At 39.0% G+C, this 17,889-nt stretch overlaps 1 protein-coding gene across 6 annotated transcripts in view; it reads right to left on the reverse strand.

Annotated features, from left to right (window-relative positions):
- Positions 1-508: 508 nt before the first annotated feature.
- The window catches only part of fgd4a (FYVE, RhoGEF and PH domain containing 4a), a 62,789-nt gene continuing 45,408 nt past the window's right edge, over positions 509-17,889 (reverse strand). For all 6 annotated transcript variants that reach the window (XM_060878108.1, XM_060878104.1, XM_060878106.1 and 3 more), the window contains 14 exons: positions 15,020-15,386; positions 11,334-11,420; positions 10,743-10,888; positions 10,257-10,413; positions 9,992-10,130; positions 9,088-9,146; positions 8,710-8,856; positions 7,719-7,891; positions 7,063-7,093; positions 6,889-6,969; positions 6,675-6,800; positions 6,411-6,557; positions 4,949-5,089; positions 509-3,851 (listed from right to left, as the gene is read on the reverse strand). In XM_060878108.1, the coding sequence (XP_060734091.1) occupies positions 3,594-3,851; positions 4,949-5,089; positions 6,411-6,557; positions 6,675-6,800; positions 6,889-6,969; positions 7,063-7,093; positions 7,719-7,891; positions 8,710-8,856; positions 9,088-9,146; positions 9,992-10,130; positions 10,257-10,413; positions 10,743-10,888; positions 11,334-11,420; positions 15,020-15,386 (2,059 nt within the window). In that variant the 3' untranslated portion in view covers positions 509-3,593. The remainder of the gene's footprint in view (positions 3,852-4,948; positions 5,090-6,410; positions 6,558-6,674; positions 6,801-6,888; positions 6,970-7,062; positions 7,094-7,718; positions 7,892-8,709; positions 8,857-9,087; positions 9,147-9,991; positions 10,131-10,256; positions 10,414-10,742; positions 10,889-11,333; positions 11,421-15,019; positions 15,387-17,889) is intronic.

A 17,889-nucleotide genomic window follows, 5' to 3' on the forward strand; every position in this document is an offset into this window, starting at 1 on the left:
TTATAATAAACATAATTATTATTATTATTAAAGATCCAGCCACGACTAATTGTCATTTGAGCTGAAGACCTACCAGGGTCTTTTGTTTTCTTTTACTTTGTCCTCGAAAAACAAAGAGGACACATTTTGAGTGATTTCCAGGTTAAAACAGAGCCTAAAATGGAAAAATCGAATGCACTCAATGTACATTTATGAAGAACCAGAATAAACAACATAGTGTAATAAATTTCATTTTTCTATGAGCCAGAAGCCAACTGAGGTCTCAGGAACAATGAATTTCTCAGGAAATGTGTCTGGCATTGCACTTCTCCCGTACAGTTACAGAGCTGATCTGCAGCTCATCCTACACCAGGGTCACGTTTCCTCTCTCCTGTTAAGGTGAGTTTAGGTGTAACCAAGTCAGAAAAGCTGTTTCCTTTAATAAGAGGAAAAAGGAGTAACACACCACATCTAAGTTGAACTAAGAACCAGAAGCTTGTACAGTACACCCAGTTAATAATGCTCTTGATTTGATTTTATTGATTTCTTTATTCATACAATGTACACATTATAGATGGTAAAGTGCATTTCAGATTTAGAGAAGGAAATAAATACAGATGTATAAAACTTTGTGTCCACACAAGTCTAAAAGTCTAAAAGTGTGTTTCTAACTAATGCTGACAGGAAAAGAATAAACCAGTGGCCTACTTTCAAAAAGAAACAGCAGGTGCACACAACTTTATTATATTGCAATTATTATATTCAGGTAATCCATTCATTTATTCATTTAGAGTCACAAGTCACTAATTTTGTGGTTAAAAAAAGTCTAATGGATGCTGCAACTCTGCCAAACAATTCATTCATTCATTCGTTCAGTGTTTATCTAATTTTTGATATAGCTGTTACCTGGAATTTAATAATCAGTACAAAACTTTTGCTCGATACTCTGATGCTTGTTGTGCATTTTTTTCAGGATTCATATCTCGTGTCTCTCTCACTTTCCAATCACTCACTGATTTCATTAATCTGGTTCCGTTTAATGAGATCAGATCAATGGGTATTTACTGTAGATCAAACCAGACTGAATGTTTCCGTCAAGAAGACAACACAGTGACGTCTCAGCTACAGAAGCACAAGCCTGATGTATTGTGTATCACGTGTTAGCTCTACAAACCTAAAACACTACATTACACTGTATATGCAACCTGCACCGCTTCACTCTCTGTGAAAAAATGTTCTGAGTGTCAGACGCACAACATCCAGAGAACACTGACCACTTTCACCTGTAGCTGTCAATAATATGAGTGACTATAGGGAAAAAGAGACAGAACCAATTTTATGATGGGTTTCGTCATACCAAGTGTTTGGTAAATGGACAATAAAATCTGAAAAAAAATAAAAATAAAACCAAAAAAAAAAAATGAGGAAACCATACGTTGTGCTTTTTTTTTTTTTTTTTTTTTAAATCATGCACGTCAATTATAAATTACTCTTAAATAATAAAATTAATTACAGTATTTCATAAAACATTTACATGTCTTTCCCAGCTTGTGGGTCTATTTGTCCTTGATTGTACTGGAAGTCTTATTTAAGACACACATCAGTAGCACGAACACACACACGCACGCGCACGCACACACACACACACACACACACACACACACACACACACTCGCACTCCCAATGGCCGGCTCGATAGCATGTGTCTAAAGGACACGTTCAAACAGCCAACAGAGAAAAGAAAGAAAGAAATGAAGAAATAATCTGTGCTAGTGGATGATGAGCATTTTTAAAGGAATACTTCAGTGTATAAGGATATAGTATATACTTTATTCAAACAGAATCTCTTTAGTCTGCATGAAGTGCATGTGAGATTGAGATATTCAACACCTTTAGGAAACATGATTAGGTTTGTCTGGGAAAAGTGTTGAAGGTCTAAGGGCAGTTGTTAGAGCAGGTGTTTGGGCAGTTGTTAGGGCAGGTGTTAGGGCAGGTGTCAGGACGGTTGTTAGGAAGGTTGTTAGGACGGTTGTTTGGACTATAAATGTTTACGCTGCAACAGATTTTCATAGATTGCTTTCACAAATTCTTTCCTAAGAGTGCTTATAAATGAACCACTAAGCGTTTCCTTTCGGTGATGGAAATACACTTTTAAAGAAAACTATTTAATGTTTCACGTCTTATATTCAAGTTAGGACTTAAAACCTGTGACAAAGCTTGACCAACTGAAAGAACTACCAGTTGCTGGATGAAAAACTGTGGTGCAGCAGGAATAATTTTTACAGGAGAACCAAAGGACGCATATGAGTATAATCAGTGGCTTTAATGAACACTAACACTGACTTTCATATTAGAAATTTAACACTGCAACTGCTTGTCATAGTCCACGGTGTATAGTGTACAGGATTCAAGTCTTTTTAAATGTGTGAAAAGAATTAATAAGACTCATAGCCTAGTTTTAAGACACAAAGATATTTGGTCAGCAAACATGGTGGATTTTGACATAATGCGCTTAAGAAACACAATACCCACTTGAGTAACTTTTGTGTTACAGATTTCATAATTGTGTGCATGCCAGTATGTGGCATGTACATAATAGTGTTGAACAACTGCCCTTAAACTTTAATTCTAATGAAATCTACAGTAAACTGTATGTTTTTGCACTTTTCTCTGTATAGTGTAAAGTGTCTACATTCTTATTTAGGATAAATGTTATGTTACAGAAGCTTTACATAGATATTAGGTTGATAAACACTGGAGTATTCCTTTAATTGACATTTAAAAATGTTTTATAAAGACAACACATGCACCAGCTTGGATAAAACTATAGTTTGAGACCATTCAGTAGACAGTCTAATATAAAGCCCAGCTTATGTAACACTACTGTGGTATTGTTGTGTCTCCTTGCACATTGCAGTCTGTATGGGACAACGTTTGAGCAGAGGGATTCTTCTGCTGATGTGCTGGGAATGAGGGAATGAGGAATGAGGTTGTAGACACGACATCACGACTCCTGCAGCCGTGAATATTGCGACTAAATGTGGTCCGTATGAGAGGGGTAAAAAAATCCTACTAGAAATGATAATGTCACTTCCTAGAGTACTGATGAGGCCTGAATTTAAACTCAGACTTGCCTTCAGCATGGAAGAGGCCTGGATTCACTTCACATCTTTATAAAAGAGACAGTGAGGGCATATCCATACATACAGACAGACTGCTACGATATATATATATACACAATGCGTAGATAATTGTAATGATGGCACACTAGAGGAACAGCACTGCCTGTACTGTACTGCAGTGTACTGCAGAGCTATACTGAGCACATAATGTGTGGAAATGAGTGCACTCAGACATATTTGATCATGTTACCAAGCATCCTAGAGCACCGGTTTAGTTTCAAAGCACTTGTGTGTGCCATCTCTTTGGACTGCTGTGTTTCAGAGCAGCTTTAAAAGGTGAGCCTTATTGTTTTTTCCTTTGCTCACAAATCAAATCCAGCATGGCCGTAATAGTGCTCATCCACATCGTGCTGTATGCTGCATGTGAGTGATTGACAGCCTTGACCTCTCCCTCTCTCTCTCTGGCACTGACAGTGTGCTCTCGTTCTCCACTTAAAGGCTCTCTGTGCTCGGCTCCCGGCTGCTCTCTGCGGTGTGCATCTCTGTAGGTGGCGGGCTCGTAGCCACCTCGCCTGTCACACACACTCGGATCACTTTGAGCCAGCGCTGCTTCAGTTCCTCGCTCTCGGCAGCAAAACTATGGACAGACTTCGACTGGGACAGACGGAAGCTGGCTGGAGGATCAGTGGGTCGGGAAGCGTCGTCTACAGTGTAACCCAGCAGCGGGATGGTGGACTGAGCCTTAACGTCCTGCATAAAGACATGAGATATGAAAGAGATGATTATGAACACTACATAGGACTATACAGTCCGGTAGGGAAAATAAAGACAAATACTGTAATGTTCCTCCAAAAAAATAAATAAATAAATAAATAAATTAAAAAAGGAAGAAAGATATATTTATATATCTTTATATTTACATACTCTACATGTTTTCATGACACACCTGCTAGAACTGAGCCAGATGTTATAATTTCCTTCCTTTCTGACAAAGACCTTTCAGGCAATTTAAAAAAAACTATTAAATTTATTAAAAATGAAAATAAATAAAATTATTTCCTTCCATTATTTAAAAACCATGGGAGGATACACATGCACAAACACACGTACACACACAAAATGGTGCTCGCTCTTAGAGGGAAATAATCAACAACATGTTGGAATGATTTTGATAACATTACATACTAAAGGGTTTTATGCTTCTTACACTGTAATGTTAATGTTGGGGAACGTCTGTAGAACAAGTTAGTTCCTGTTTTCACTTGTGTTATATAAGAGCTAGAAACAGTTGTTCCCTCGAAAAGTTTCATGTCACTAAGAAACTGCAAAGCTCTCCGTCCTCCACCTGATGTCTCGTGTCAGAAAACTAAAAGGTAAGGTTACTGACTCACAAAGTGTTGACACTAAACACTCAAGAGTTTACATGCATTTTTAACATCCTTTAATGCAGAATGTCCATTGTACTACTCCCTGTAATGCATTACAGAAAGGCAGTAACAGATCTCTTACATTTAGTGCTGGTGTTACAGAAAATACTGAAAATGAATCAACACCTTGTACCAATCAAAAACAGCACTAAGGAATAAATTGGAGACTACATCAGTACCAGTATAAATTATAGCAAGTTGCTTTTAATAAGACACTGTGTTAGAAATATTAAAATGATGTACAGACATCTTGAAGCTTAATCCTGATTTATCGTCCTAAACAAAAGCAGAAGTGCTTCCTAAACCATGGGTCATGTGTCAGATTTCCCTCACAACTTGTGACCAAACTGTTGTGTCAGGAAGCGTTCAACAGTCAAGCTTGTTGTGTAAAATAAGACACTGCAGCCATGTTCCACTCACCTGTGGCGCTCCATACAGATAGAGCACTAAAGCCTCCTTCTGAGGAATAACACACCAGACTTTCTGCCAGGGTTTATTCTTCTCACAGTACTGCAGGAATCCGCACATTATACTGCTGCCTGAGAACTGTGCTGCTTCGATCTGACATGGGGGGGGGAGAGAGAGAGAGAGATGAGACACACACTTCCTGTGAAAGATAACAGACCGGCCTTAAACTGAAACTAAACTGGGGGTGGGGGGAAGCAGAACAGTAAAAACCGTTGTGGTTTTCAGTGAGAGTACACACACATACACACACACACCACACACAGTAGCAAACACCTCAGATGAGGGAACAATGCAGTACCTCACATATTGTGACCATGACTGATGCAGATTATCACGATGCTTCATCCCCACAGAGTGACAGCTTCACTCCTAGACTCAGCAGTACTCTAGTGTTGTGGTTATTTCACACAAACACACAGCTAGTGTATAATTGTTTCCACATCTCTAATCATCATGTAAGTCACTTAAAATAAATCATTTATCAAGTCTAGTTTCCCAGAAGCATTCTCAGGTTCTAATAACATAGCTCGCTTCCCTCACATGTCCAGGGTTGGGGGTTCGAGTCGCACGTCTGCCATGTGTGTGTGCACTATACATGTTCTCCCTGTACTTCAGGGGGTTCATGATGATTGTGTCTCCATGATTTTGTCAACATTGTCACCTCTAGCTTGTTAAAAGTGCTATACAAAATAAAATCAGATTGAAGTGAATGTATGTGCACTCGTAATTTGATCTTCTGCAGCAGACTGTTGGGAAAAAAACCCCAAAAAAGGACAAACCGCTGCTTTAATGGATTTATCCTCAGTGATTACACTGCAAACCACAACAAATTAGCAAGTTCAAGTTTCTCTACTGTTTACTATTATAAAATGACCATATACTAAATATCCAGGAGTATTACGACGCATTTTACTAATTTAAGCTGTAAAATTTCATGTTCTGTTCGCAGAATTTTTTAAGCATTAATTTTTTTAGATTTTAAGCAAAATTACTTCATTAAAGCAGATGTTAGGTCCTGGAAATAGGCTACAGAACCGTATGCTTGGATTATTTTCATTTTATACTAATAAAGAGTGTTACATAATAGAACAGAATAGAATAGAAGCCTTTATTTTGGTTTTTATTTACAAGTTCATTCTTTGCATATCCAAACTTTGAAGGTTGGGGTCAGAGTGCAGGGTCAGCCATGATAAAGTGCCCCTGGAGCAGTGAGGGTTAAAGGCCTTGATCAAGAACCCAACAGTGGCAGCTTGGCAGTGATGGAGCTTGAATCCTAATCCTCCAATCAACAACCTAGATCCTTAACCACGTGAGCCTTCACTGCCCCATTGGATAAATTTGACTAGATTCCAAATATTAGTATTGCTGCTATGTTGTTTTGTTCAGTATAAATGCTTTAGTGTAATCTCCTCACCTCCAGAATGCCTTTCTTCTTGCCCTCCTTTTCATCACTGTCTGTATGGCCTTTTAAAATGGAGTAACAGTCTCGACACACTTTATTCATCTTATTGCCATCATACTCCAGAGGAGCCTTATTGTCTGAGCACTTCCAGCATACCACCTGTAAAAAAAAAATCATCAGAAAGAGCATGTCACTTCCTGCTCCAGTATATGCACTGAGTAATAGTAAACATCACGAGGCTTTACGAGGGGCAAAGCTCTGTCTTGTGTTACTTACATAACCACAGGCACGACAGTGATGCCTCCTGCGTGTGAGAGCGTTGAAAGGCTCCCTACACTTCATACACATGGTCACCTCGTTGTCTCGAATCCAGCGTGGAGCTCGTTTTCCCAGATCTGTTATCTAAAGGGTAAAAGCAGACATACACCAATCAATCAGCATCAATCAGCGTGTGAACCCAGTCAATTCTGTCAGAATCAATGATACTCACAGACACTTCCTCTACTTCTTTAGCAGCCATTTTAAAGGTCTCATTCTTTTGGAGAAAGATCTCTATTGTTTCTTGGAATGCCTAAAAGTCACACAACAGTGCTGTCAGAGGAAGCTCCGTATGTTAAATAAAATCAGTACAAACTTCAAGTACTGATTTCAGTCACACTTTTACCTTTATCCAGTCCTCTTTATCTTGTTCAGAGCTGGAGTGAGGAAACAAACAAGTTAATCTGGGATGAGTTTAAAAGTGTCACATGATACAAAAAAAAAGGCTACAACGTTATATAAATATATAAATTGATCCATTGAATCTATCATTGTTCCCCTATTGATGTTCACACTAATTGGCCAATCACATAACATGACAGCTAGAGAAGGCAAACGCTATTGTGTTCTTCCTAAGAGGCGCACGTAGTCAGCTGACCTTGTCTTTTCTAACTTCTGCTAATGCAATGTAGTGAGTTGTGTAACACACTCAGAGGGAAAGCGCTCTGCTCCCACTTCTGCATACAAAAAGTTACAGATCATGATTGGCTAGTGGTGCTGTGATTAGTAGGAAGGAGAAAGAGTACACCAGACATCCCTCCATCCCTGACAGCTTGTCCAGTTTTGCTCTTTTGACCACAACACTCAAAAGCCCATAAATATTCATTTATTCTGATTTATATTGTATGTTTCTGTTTTTCAACTCCTAAGCTACATTTGTAGATACAGATTACATAAAAATGTTCACCAGCAAATTGTATCTGCTTGTAGATGTCATAAAAGCAAATTAGCTAGAACTAGAATGTCGGTATGTGTGACAAACACAGCTACACTGACATGTACCTTGCCTGCAGCTCAAGGGTCCGCTCCTTCCCAGAAACCTGGAACGTATGAGGATAATCCTCGTTATACGTCTCTGCCACCTTCATCCCATCGATGCCGATCCGTGTGCGCACTGTAAACTTCTGGCCCACCAGGCTGAACTTGGGAACGCAGTAGAGCAGCATGTTGTTAAACTGGAGAGAAAGAGTACAGAGATTCGAATGTAAAGCTCACTCAACATTCAAGTTTTATACATCTATACCTCCAAAACCATACACCAGAGCTACCTTCTCACAGAAACTTTGCTTTTCTACCTCTTCATTTCATTTAGCCTAGTATAATGTCCCTGTACAGTAACAGTGCCTTTTCTCTGTCTCCCCTCTCTCTCTACTGAGCCAAAATTTCTTAAATTTGCCTGTAACACCAGTGACTCAGTAAACCCACAAACACAATGTGAAAAACCTGAGCTGCGTTCCAGACCACATATTACCGCACTAAACAATCTACCATAATGACGTCTCTGAATGTGTGCATGCTCACCTATTTTAACACTGTCCACACTGTCCACAAACGACAACCCACATTATAAATCCTTTTTCCTCAAGTGGTTCGTAATAACATTTTTCTACCAGAGAGGGTGAATATTCTCTCACTTCTAGCAGCTTAAATGAATGCTGACTCACAACATATATATAAATCTCTCTCTCTCTCTCTCTCTCTATCTATCTATCTATCTATCTATCTATCTATCTATCTATCTATCTATCTATCTATCTATCTATCTATCTATCTATCTATCTATCTATCTATCTATCTATCTATCTATCTATCTATTGTAAATATATTAAAAGTATAAACCGTTATCCGTCTCTAACTATTCTTTGACTATAAATTCTGCACATTGTAGTTGTGTAGTGACTATAAATTCTGCACATTGTAGTTGTGTAGTGACTATAAATTCTGCACATTTGACTATAAATTCTGCACAGCACTAGCAGCTCGAGTTCCTCACCAGAAAGAGGTATCGGTCCATAGCTGAAGTGTTCCTGGCCGCCAGTTTGAGAATATGGCCCTCTTTTATAAACTCATTGGAGGCATTCACAATGTCCTCTTCCTCCCCCAGCATCTCATAAATCTCCAGCAGTTTCTTCAGATTCTCCTGTGAGGAATGACATGATGCATGGGAGCTGACAGTAATACTCAATCAGGATCGTTCCTACCAAATCTTAACACAGTAGCTACTTAAGTGATAAAAATAAGTCGTTCTGTGTTGCTGCATGCGGAGGCTAATGGAGTTTGATAAAGTGCACTAATTTGATTACGCTGTGCACTAATTTAATTACACACGATTGAAGTGGAGGGAAAAGAGCAAGAAGAAATAAATACTTACAGATTTGCGAATTGCAGTGTTTGAGTGTGTGGCTGCTGTGGCAATAATCTCCAACGATTCTAAAAGAAGAAGAAGAAGAAGGAGGATTTACTACATCTTGAGAAGCGTTTAGTTTTGTCACATATACATTACAGCACAGTGAAATACTTTCTTCGCATAACCCAACTTTGTGAGGTTGGAGTCAGCCATGATACAACACCCCTGATCAACAGTGGCAGCTTGGAAGTGATGGGGCTTTAACCCTGATCCTCTAATCAACAACCCAGATCCTTAACATCCTGAGCCACCACTTCCCCATCAGAGACCATGTAAGATTTTCGCTTTATTTTCATTACTAAGTAATTCAATTTTTTTCCCTTTTGACATACATCAGATACACTCTATGTGAGCCATAGTCACATGTAGTTTTAAATTCACATTACATCACTCGGTAATGTGTGGTTTTTTTTAGCAACATTTGATGTCTATGGCAGAACATGGATCTAGCCACTTCTGGTTCCTAGAAAGACCACACTGAACTCAGTCAAAGTGACAGAATTGCTGATGCTGCTGGTAAAATGTAGCTGTTTTTATCCTAGCGCAAACACAGGGATCAAATATAGATCAGGTCTTGTGACTGTGTAAACAGATGGAGCAACACGTTAGATCGGTTTCAGAATACTGGTACTGTGCATCAAGGCCCTCGATGCTGAGGCATTCAGAGGAAAGTGCTATCTACTGTCTTCTGCATGCATGATCTCTCACAGGTACATGATCGAGAGAGAATATGCCTTATATAATTATTACAAATGTTTGCTCCTCATGTGGACTGCAGGATGAACATACAGAACTCACATGATTAAGACTACAGAAACCACAACTACTAGATTTGACAAGAGCTAACTGTCTTCGGAGGATGACTTACTTTCTGCATCCCTCTGGTCCACGTGATCCTGAGGAAGCTTCTTCAGATAGTCTTTGAGTAACATCTCATATCTTGGTACTCTCTGTACTGGTTCCAGCATGTGATGCTGCAGCGTCAGACTCCCACACACTTCCTGCTTCTGTACTCAGAACAGCAAACACACAGAAAGAAAGCAGGTGGGAGGTCATGCTTTGTTCTACAGTTTTAGTTTGAAACATTAGAAAACAGAATGAACAATAAAACAAAAACTGCACTTAAATCTCACCTGCATGTCTTGAATGATGGCCTTAAACTGAGGTGAGCGGTCTGTCCATTGTTTCAGCAGCTCCATGGCTTTATCAAAGTTCCTTACATATTCTGCATACATCTTAAGAAAGGGTGTAAGTTTCTGCAGAATGTCCCCGATTCGAGGCGTCGTCTCCCTGTGACCAGACAAAAGTAAAGTGAAATCCAAAGAGCTCAGAGCATGGGATAGAATTATATCAGACAGTGAAAACACATCACAACATGTCTATAGTGAGACAGTGAGCCGATCTGAAGCAAGACATCCCAAAATACATAGGAAGTGAAACCACTGTGAAGGAAATGAACAGCAGACAGATAACATATCTGGTTGCTCACCTGTCACTGGATACTGCTTTATTTACTCAGATATCAATCAGAACTAAACAAAAATAATTTTAAGACATAGATTCTAAAAATTTCCAGTTCAAGCATAACGTTGAAAGAGGAGTTCAGTCTACTCTCTCACCATTCTCCCATGCGTTTCTCCAGGTCTGGCAGCAGAAACTGGCTGTGAAAGGTACAGATGGAGGAGATATTAGAGAAGATGTTCTTCACCACCTCCAAAGGAAACGTGCCTTTTCCTGCCTCCTCCGTCAGCTTGGAGTAAAACACCTGTGCAACAGGACCAAGGGAGAGGTTGTGTGTAAATACCATGTTATTTATTGTAGTTTTCTGCACGATAAAGCGTATGAATTCCATATCATTCCAAGCAGACACTAGACAATGATGCACAATTCTGATAAAGTTTTCTTCATGATACAGAAATGAGGTATTTGTATTCAGATGTAGGATGTAACTATGAACTTGCACAGTTTCTTTGTCTGTTGCTTTTACATTACAAAATCAAAGAGTTTACGTTTAGAACATTTTAATAACCTGAACAGGAAATGCAGTGAAAATGTGAACAGTATCTGAACTCTTCTTTTCCCAAATGTATCTGTTAAAATCAATGTCAATGAGCTGAATTTATGAGTCTTATTTAAAAATGGAAGTGATTTTATTAATTTTTCTTGTTTTTTGAACCCCAACATGCAGCTAACCTCATAGCTACACTTACCTGTAATAAATTTAGTCTTGCAACGTAGGCCTTCTCTGTCTGCAGAAGCTCATTGGCGATATTGTGCAGCTTCTGTTTGTTGGTCTCCTAAAACATCAATGGAGATCAATCAACATCTAGACCTAGAGAATTGCCGTGGTCTTAGTATAGCAGAGCTGTTCTCATTACAGCTTAGCACAGTTTAGACTGAAAGGGGCTTCTGAAAGTGTGTGGAAGGATTCAGTCGCAGTACAGTTCTACTTCTACACAAAGAAGTAGGATGTGATAGTTTCATATATAACCTTAGACCTGTATCTGTCAGTGCTCAGTAGGCTAACGGCCACCAGTGTATTTCTTCTTCTCTCGTCGATCGAAACCTGCTTCACGGCAGCTTCAGCTTTGTATACTGTAATTATAGCACATAATGTTTTTTTACTGTCTGCTGGACCACACACTTTTACTAGTCAGATTCATTTGCATGGGTGACTTGCACAGACTTGAACGATTATTTAATGATTGTTATTATTTACTTATTTATCTGTTCTGAATCAGTAAATAGAAGTCTATGAATTGACTGTTGTTAAAGTGAAGTCATATAACTCATAAAAAGAAGGTGCTATGTCAGATACTACACTCTGGACCACAGCCAGTGACTTGCTGACATTTTGTCATAGACACGAACATGTGATGTGCTACCTTGGGCATGTTCTTAGAAAAGGATAATGACTATAAATAAAAATTCATATTCTCATTTGTGAGTATAAATCAATGCATTTAAAAGGCTGAGTTCTTATATTTTAATATGTTATAATAGCTACAATTTTAGCAACCAAAACAGAGCACTTTGCACACTGAAGCCTTTTCTTGCCTGGTAGGCAAAATTATAGATTTTTACGATTCACGGTGACGAATCTAAATCCACCATGACAGACTATTTTATCGGCTTATATTACATTCTTTAGATCTTAGAGATAGTCTTAGCTTCTGTTTCCAAACTTTTGTCCTGGAATGTCTTTATACTACACAGTTTGAGACTAAGTTGTATGACTAGATAATTAGAATGCCTTGAGGGAAGGAAAACAAAAAAGGTGTACAGCACAAGCTGAATTCCATCCTTCAACACGTCTACTGAGCAAGAAATATGACTGGATATTTTGCATGCTAAGGCTGTCGCAGCTGAATGGGAAACTGGACTCCAAAGGTCAAAGCCAAAGTTCAATTTCCACCACACGCACACACAGACATACTGTACACACACAATACCCTGTGACTTTACTCCGGTGGTTCCTATATTACACACATAGTGCCATTGTTGCATTGTTGCTATCTAAGGGCTGTAAGAGAGAACTTCCTGGTGTAGAAAGACAAAGCACAGTGTTGCTCCAAGTGTAAGTGGTGCATGGGGAAATTAAACATGATCTCTACTACTATGCCCCTGGACACAATAGAAAACACCAGCAAAAACACAGAAGTAGGAATGGCAGCACTGTCAGTACGGTCTGGACCTCTGAGTTTATAACTGGGCTCATCTAGAGATCTGTGTGTGAAAGTTTTTACAACACTACAATACTGTTTATGGGATTCAGGCGAAAACTAGTAGTCTAGTTTGAACCAGTGCAATAAACATTTGTACAGTACTAAATCATGGTTGCTTGATTATTCACAACATATATAGGGCAGGAAACATACAGTTAGAACGATATCTGAGAAGCAGGTAGTTACTAAAGGGGGGATGAATGAACTTTGTATATGCATCATGCAGCGCTGCCTTGAGCTTCAGATCAGACCTCTTCACACCCACAGGCTTAACTTTTAACAGATCACCCACATGAATCCGTCTAACACCTCTAGTCTCAGCCAGACACCTAGCAAGCTTTCTGTATAGTAAATAAATAAATAAATAAAAAGTCTGCATAATGCACTAATGTTCATAGTAAATAATTCTCAGTTCTCATAATTCTCACACAAGACCACATTCTTCCCCATTGTAAGCTAAATACTACAAGTAAAAAAAAAAGTTTAGTTTAGTGCCCTTATTACTGAGAGTGTACTAAGTATATGGGACACAATGTGGAATTAAAACCTAGCCACCCAGGCAGGAAACGAGACAGTGGTAAAGAGGAAACAAGTATATACAGTAAAGGAGGGGCTAGTGTTGACAGAGAGATGAAGAGAGGTACACTATATGGTGAAAAGTATGTGCACCCTGACTGTCGCACTTAAATGTGCCCATTTCAAAAGCAAAGGTATTAAGATGGATTCAGGTCTCAATTTCATCTAGCTTTTGAAGTGCGTCTGTGAGGATTTGTGTTTAATCAGTGTTCCAAATCATCCTAAAGGTGTTTAGTAGGGTTGATGTTAGGATTCTATGCAGGCCAAGTGAGCTTTTCTACATCAAGCTTGGCAAACCATGCATTCATGCACCACACGGGTACCGTCATGCAGGAGCAGGTTTGAGGGGAAATCTTAATGCTACAGTGTACAAAGACGTCACAGACAACTGTGTACTTTCAGCATTGTGATGTGCTGGTCAGATGTCCACATGCTTTTGTCCATAGTTTAGTGTAGGTGAAGAACAGAAGAGAAAACGAGAATGTCTAGGCTTTCTGAAACCTGAAGTAGGATCTCAAGCATCTTGAATTACATTTGTGTAACTTCCACATAACACTGAATCCCATGGTTGGACAACTCGTATGTATTGCCAGAACTCAACTGTACAGTAAAAGCATGAGAATATAAATATAATATAATATAAAACATGAAAATAATCTAAGGCTTTATGGTTGTTTTTATTTCCAAGGAGACTAATATAACATGGAAACATCTACATCATTACCCTCATTAAAATGCAAAAAATAAGGGAATGACCTTATGCCATCTCAAAGTTTTTCACACTGATGGATTCCTAATGTTAGCTTCAAGTTAACATTTTATCACAGGCCCATATTCAGACTGAACAGTTCCATCTTTTCTCTCCAAATCTTGGACACAGTGTGTGATGCACAAACAACCTATGTATTTATTATTGCATATCTTTAACATAAAGAAAAAAGCTAGCTAGCTAGTTAGTGAACTAATTAGCATCAAAACGATTGAAAAACATGATTTGTTTATCACAAACATTTCGGTTAGTTAGTTTTCATCCTCCACTAGTCATTAGAGCAGATTGTGACCGGTTCATAAACAGAGCTCATGTGGAAAAAGAACTGTTTGTTACAGAGAAAGTCAGTTAACTCAGTGCTGTGTTAACAACAACTAATCAAATTAAACTGTATCTGAGACTGTCATGAGACTGTAATCATTTAGACATTACTGCTAGCACTTACTGCTAGCACTTACTGCTAGCACTTACTGCTAGGACTAGAATTCACATGAATACCGCATATGTAACTCTACAGCATTGGTGGGAAATATTAAACAAGGTTAATAAGCTTCTCTAGAGGAAGAGCTCTTTCTGATGAAAAGCTCTTTCTATAGTTAGCACCTGCTTGGCAACTATGGGGAGATCACAAAGCACCAGTAGGCAAAAAGTAAAAAAAATAAACAAATCATTCTCTGCTAAAGCTCAGTGGACCAAGCAAAACAAACCACAGCTCTCTCTCTCCCCCAATCACGCACACCTACACACACCATATTAACAATATGACATACATTTGCCCATGTTAAACATATCTAATTCATAGTGACCCATAAACACACACACACACCTTGTGTTCCATGCCCCCGCCATCCATACTAGCATCATTCTCTGCCTCTGTTCTTTTGCTCTCATCCTCTTTCTCAGGCGTCTCGACGACAATCTGAGACACGTCCGTGACCCCGTCCAAACTTTGTTCCACCATGCCTCCATTCAGCAGTGGTTCACCATCTGGTCTCGCAGCTCCACTGTCATCACCGTTTCTGTCCATCTGAGCTAACACTCCATTGGTAGAGGGCATGTGGTCATGGCTGGTGCTGCAGTCCCGAGTCTGCTCTGTAGTATCCGTTGGTTTCTGGCAACTCCTCTGAACCGTACTGCACTTATCAAGTTTGGCTGCGTTTTTCTGAGGAGAGCCTTCTCTCCTCTCTGTGTGTCTGTGTGTAAAAGAGAGAGTAGTTCGATCAATACCTTTCTGCTAATCAGTAAACAGCTTCTTCTATTCGCAGTAATTGTGATAAGAATTTTAGAGCTAGTGAGAGGGAGCATGTGTGGAAATGTGAGTGTCTGAGTTAAAAATACTCCACCAACTGAACAGACTTCCTCATGTAGGGCAGTGCAGTGCAGTGAGCGTGTGTATGTGTGTGTGTGTGTGTTTGCAAATGCGCATGCGGGTTTCAGTGTTAGTGGAGGATGTGAGAGCATGCAGTTCAGGGAAGGTAAAAAAAAAAAAAAAAGAAAAAAAAAAAAGAAGAAGAGGAGGATGGGAGGAACAGGCAAAGGAAAAGAGAGGATAACTTGCAGAGGTACGACCGCACCACTTCCCAAGAGATAGCCTGCTGGCCTACTTCGTAGTGCCAAGATTAAACACTTAAACACACACACACAAGCTGAGATACTATGCTTTGCTAAAGTTTTTAAAAACTCTCTACCCATAGGCTTAGCAGTGCAGGTGGAATACAAAATTGTGAAGACATGATCCAAATTTGATTCTGTTTTCTCCAGACACAAAAAAGAGGGCCAGAGCAGCAGAAACAGCGAGTCCACTTTAAACACACACCCCGCACAAACACATCCTGCAGCCCCTCCAGCTGCTTCCCAGACTGCGGCCCACCTGCAGACAGCCCTTTCCTGTACAGGGTGGATGGCATGACCCGAGGGTGGTGCGGTTGGTGCATTACACCACACCATGACCCTGTACAATTCCTACAATGAGCTATTTACCTAAAAAAATATTCTGGGTACAAAAGGTGAGATGATAAGGACCGGTTTTATACAGAGAATAATCCAGTAACATCATGAGCCTGTCATGAAGACTCTTTCATTAAATAAACGTCTCCTTACAGAAAGCTTCATTGCGTCAACAATGTTTTTCTTTGTTAAAACGGCAACATGAATCTTTAATACGTTTAGTATTAGGCTTTGAATAAAGAGCATTTAATATACAAGTCGAGGTCCATAAGCTGTTACTATACAGAAACGCTAACGTATTCAAACAAGTTTACAGTTGGAACACTTTTCAGACCCAGACACCATCTGACCAACATGATTAAAGAATTTGACAGCAATGTATAATAATACAAGCTTTCCTCTACATATAACATCCAATTTAATAACTGTTGAATAACACAAAGCCACAGAAAGCCATTATTATATTCCTTCCTATGATCTTGAATGAGTTCAGTTAGTTTAAGTGATACTGCTTTAACGGCATCCTCGAGTCAGACTCCACAAACGTCTTCAAACACCCCTTTTAACCATCATTAGCTACTGCTAACACCATTACAGCACATTTTCATTGTCTGTCTCAAGGCCCTCCAGGGGAACTTTTGTTCGACTCCTACACAAAAAAACAAAAACGTCATTAGACCTGAGACACAAACAGGATGTACGCATGTGTGTGTGTGTGTGTGTGTGTGTGTGTATTTATAGAGTACTGTAGATATCAGGATGTATGGCTTGTTGTGGGTAGCAGATAATTCAATAAGACACTGTTACTTCAGCTAGTGCCCAGCTCTGAGAAAACTGCTGTCATGAAACAGAACTGAGGCTTTATACAGAATTCATTTTCACTTGAATTCTTTGCTACTATAAACCAGGGCTTCTGAAAGATTTGAAACAATTCACTGACCCCTTTAATTGTAAAATAAACTTTACAAACTCCACCTGAACATAATCTTAAAGCTAATATTAGCATCATTAGTTAAATGTGTATAATAAAAAAAATTCATTCCTAAACTCTCCACTGAGACAACATTAGCTCCAAGCTGACATTATTTATAGACTTTTTTTTTTTTTATCTAAGTTCAGATAAAACTAAATACAATAACCATAACAATGGATGAAAAACAAATCCTGGACTCCTTTTCTATGCTGTGCAGCCCTCAAACATTTGCTTTAAACCTCGTTATCTGTATTCTACTTGTACACGGTTATCCACCTGTGTTTCCAATATGCTCTTAAGACTTAATATGATTTCCCAGTCACAAGACTGTCCTAGTCTTAGTCTGCTTCTCACACACACTTGTAGCATTCTGTAGCAGCCTGACACATTTTACATGACCCCAGTAGTTTATTTTAGCAACATTTAAATCATGTGTATGTCCTACAGTCTAGAGCACTATAGCTAAAGAATACACAAGACCGTGGTATATAAAGAAAAAAATATTATTAAAAGGCGTAAAAAACAATTGATTTAAAATTTATTTGCTGTATTCCACCAGTAGGGTGCAGTCTAGTGTTTCTAAACTTCCCTAACATATAAAACAGAAAAGACTTCATTGTATAAAACTAATTGTAGTATAATAATTCAGAGCAGTTCTCTCTTATTGCTCATCTGGAAACCTTTCTCTTCGTTGCACGGTTGAGAAACTATTTCTAGCAGCTGGAAGTCAGCCAACTTCTACTTTTTGATTAAGTCTTCCTGTAAAACCTTGAACC

The sequence above is a fragment of the Tachysurus vachellii genome, chromosome 9, assembly GCF_030014155.1.
Source record: "Tachysurus vachellii isolate PV-2020 chromosome 9, HZAU_Pvac_v1, whole genome shotgun sequence".
Lineage (NCBI taxonomy): Eukaryota > Metazoa > Chordata > Actinopteri > Siluriformes > Bagridae > Tachysurus > Tachysurus vachellii.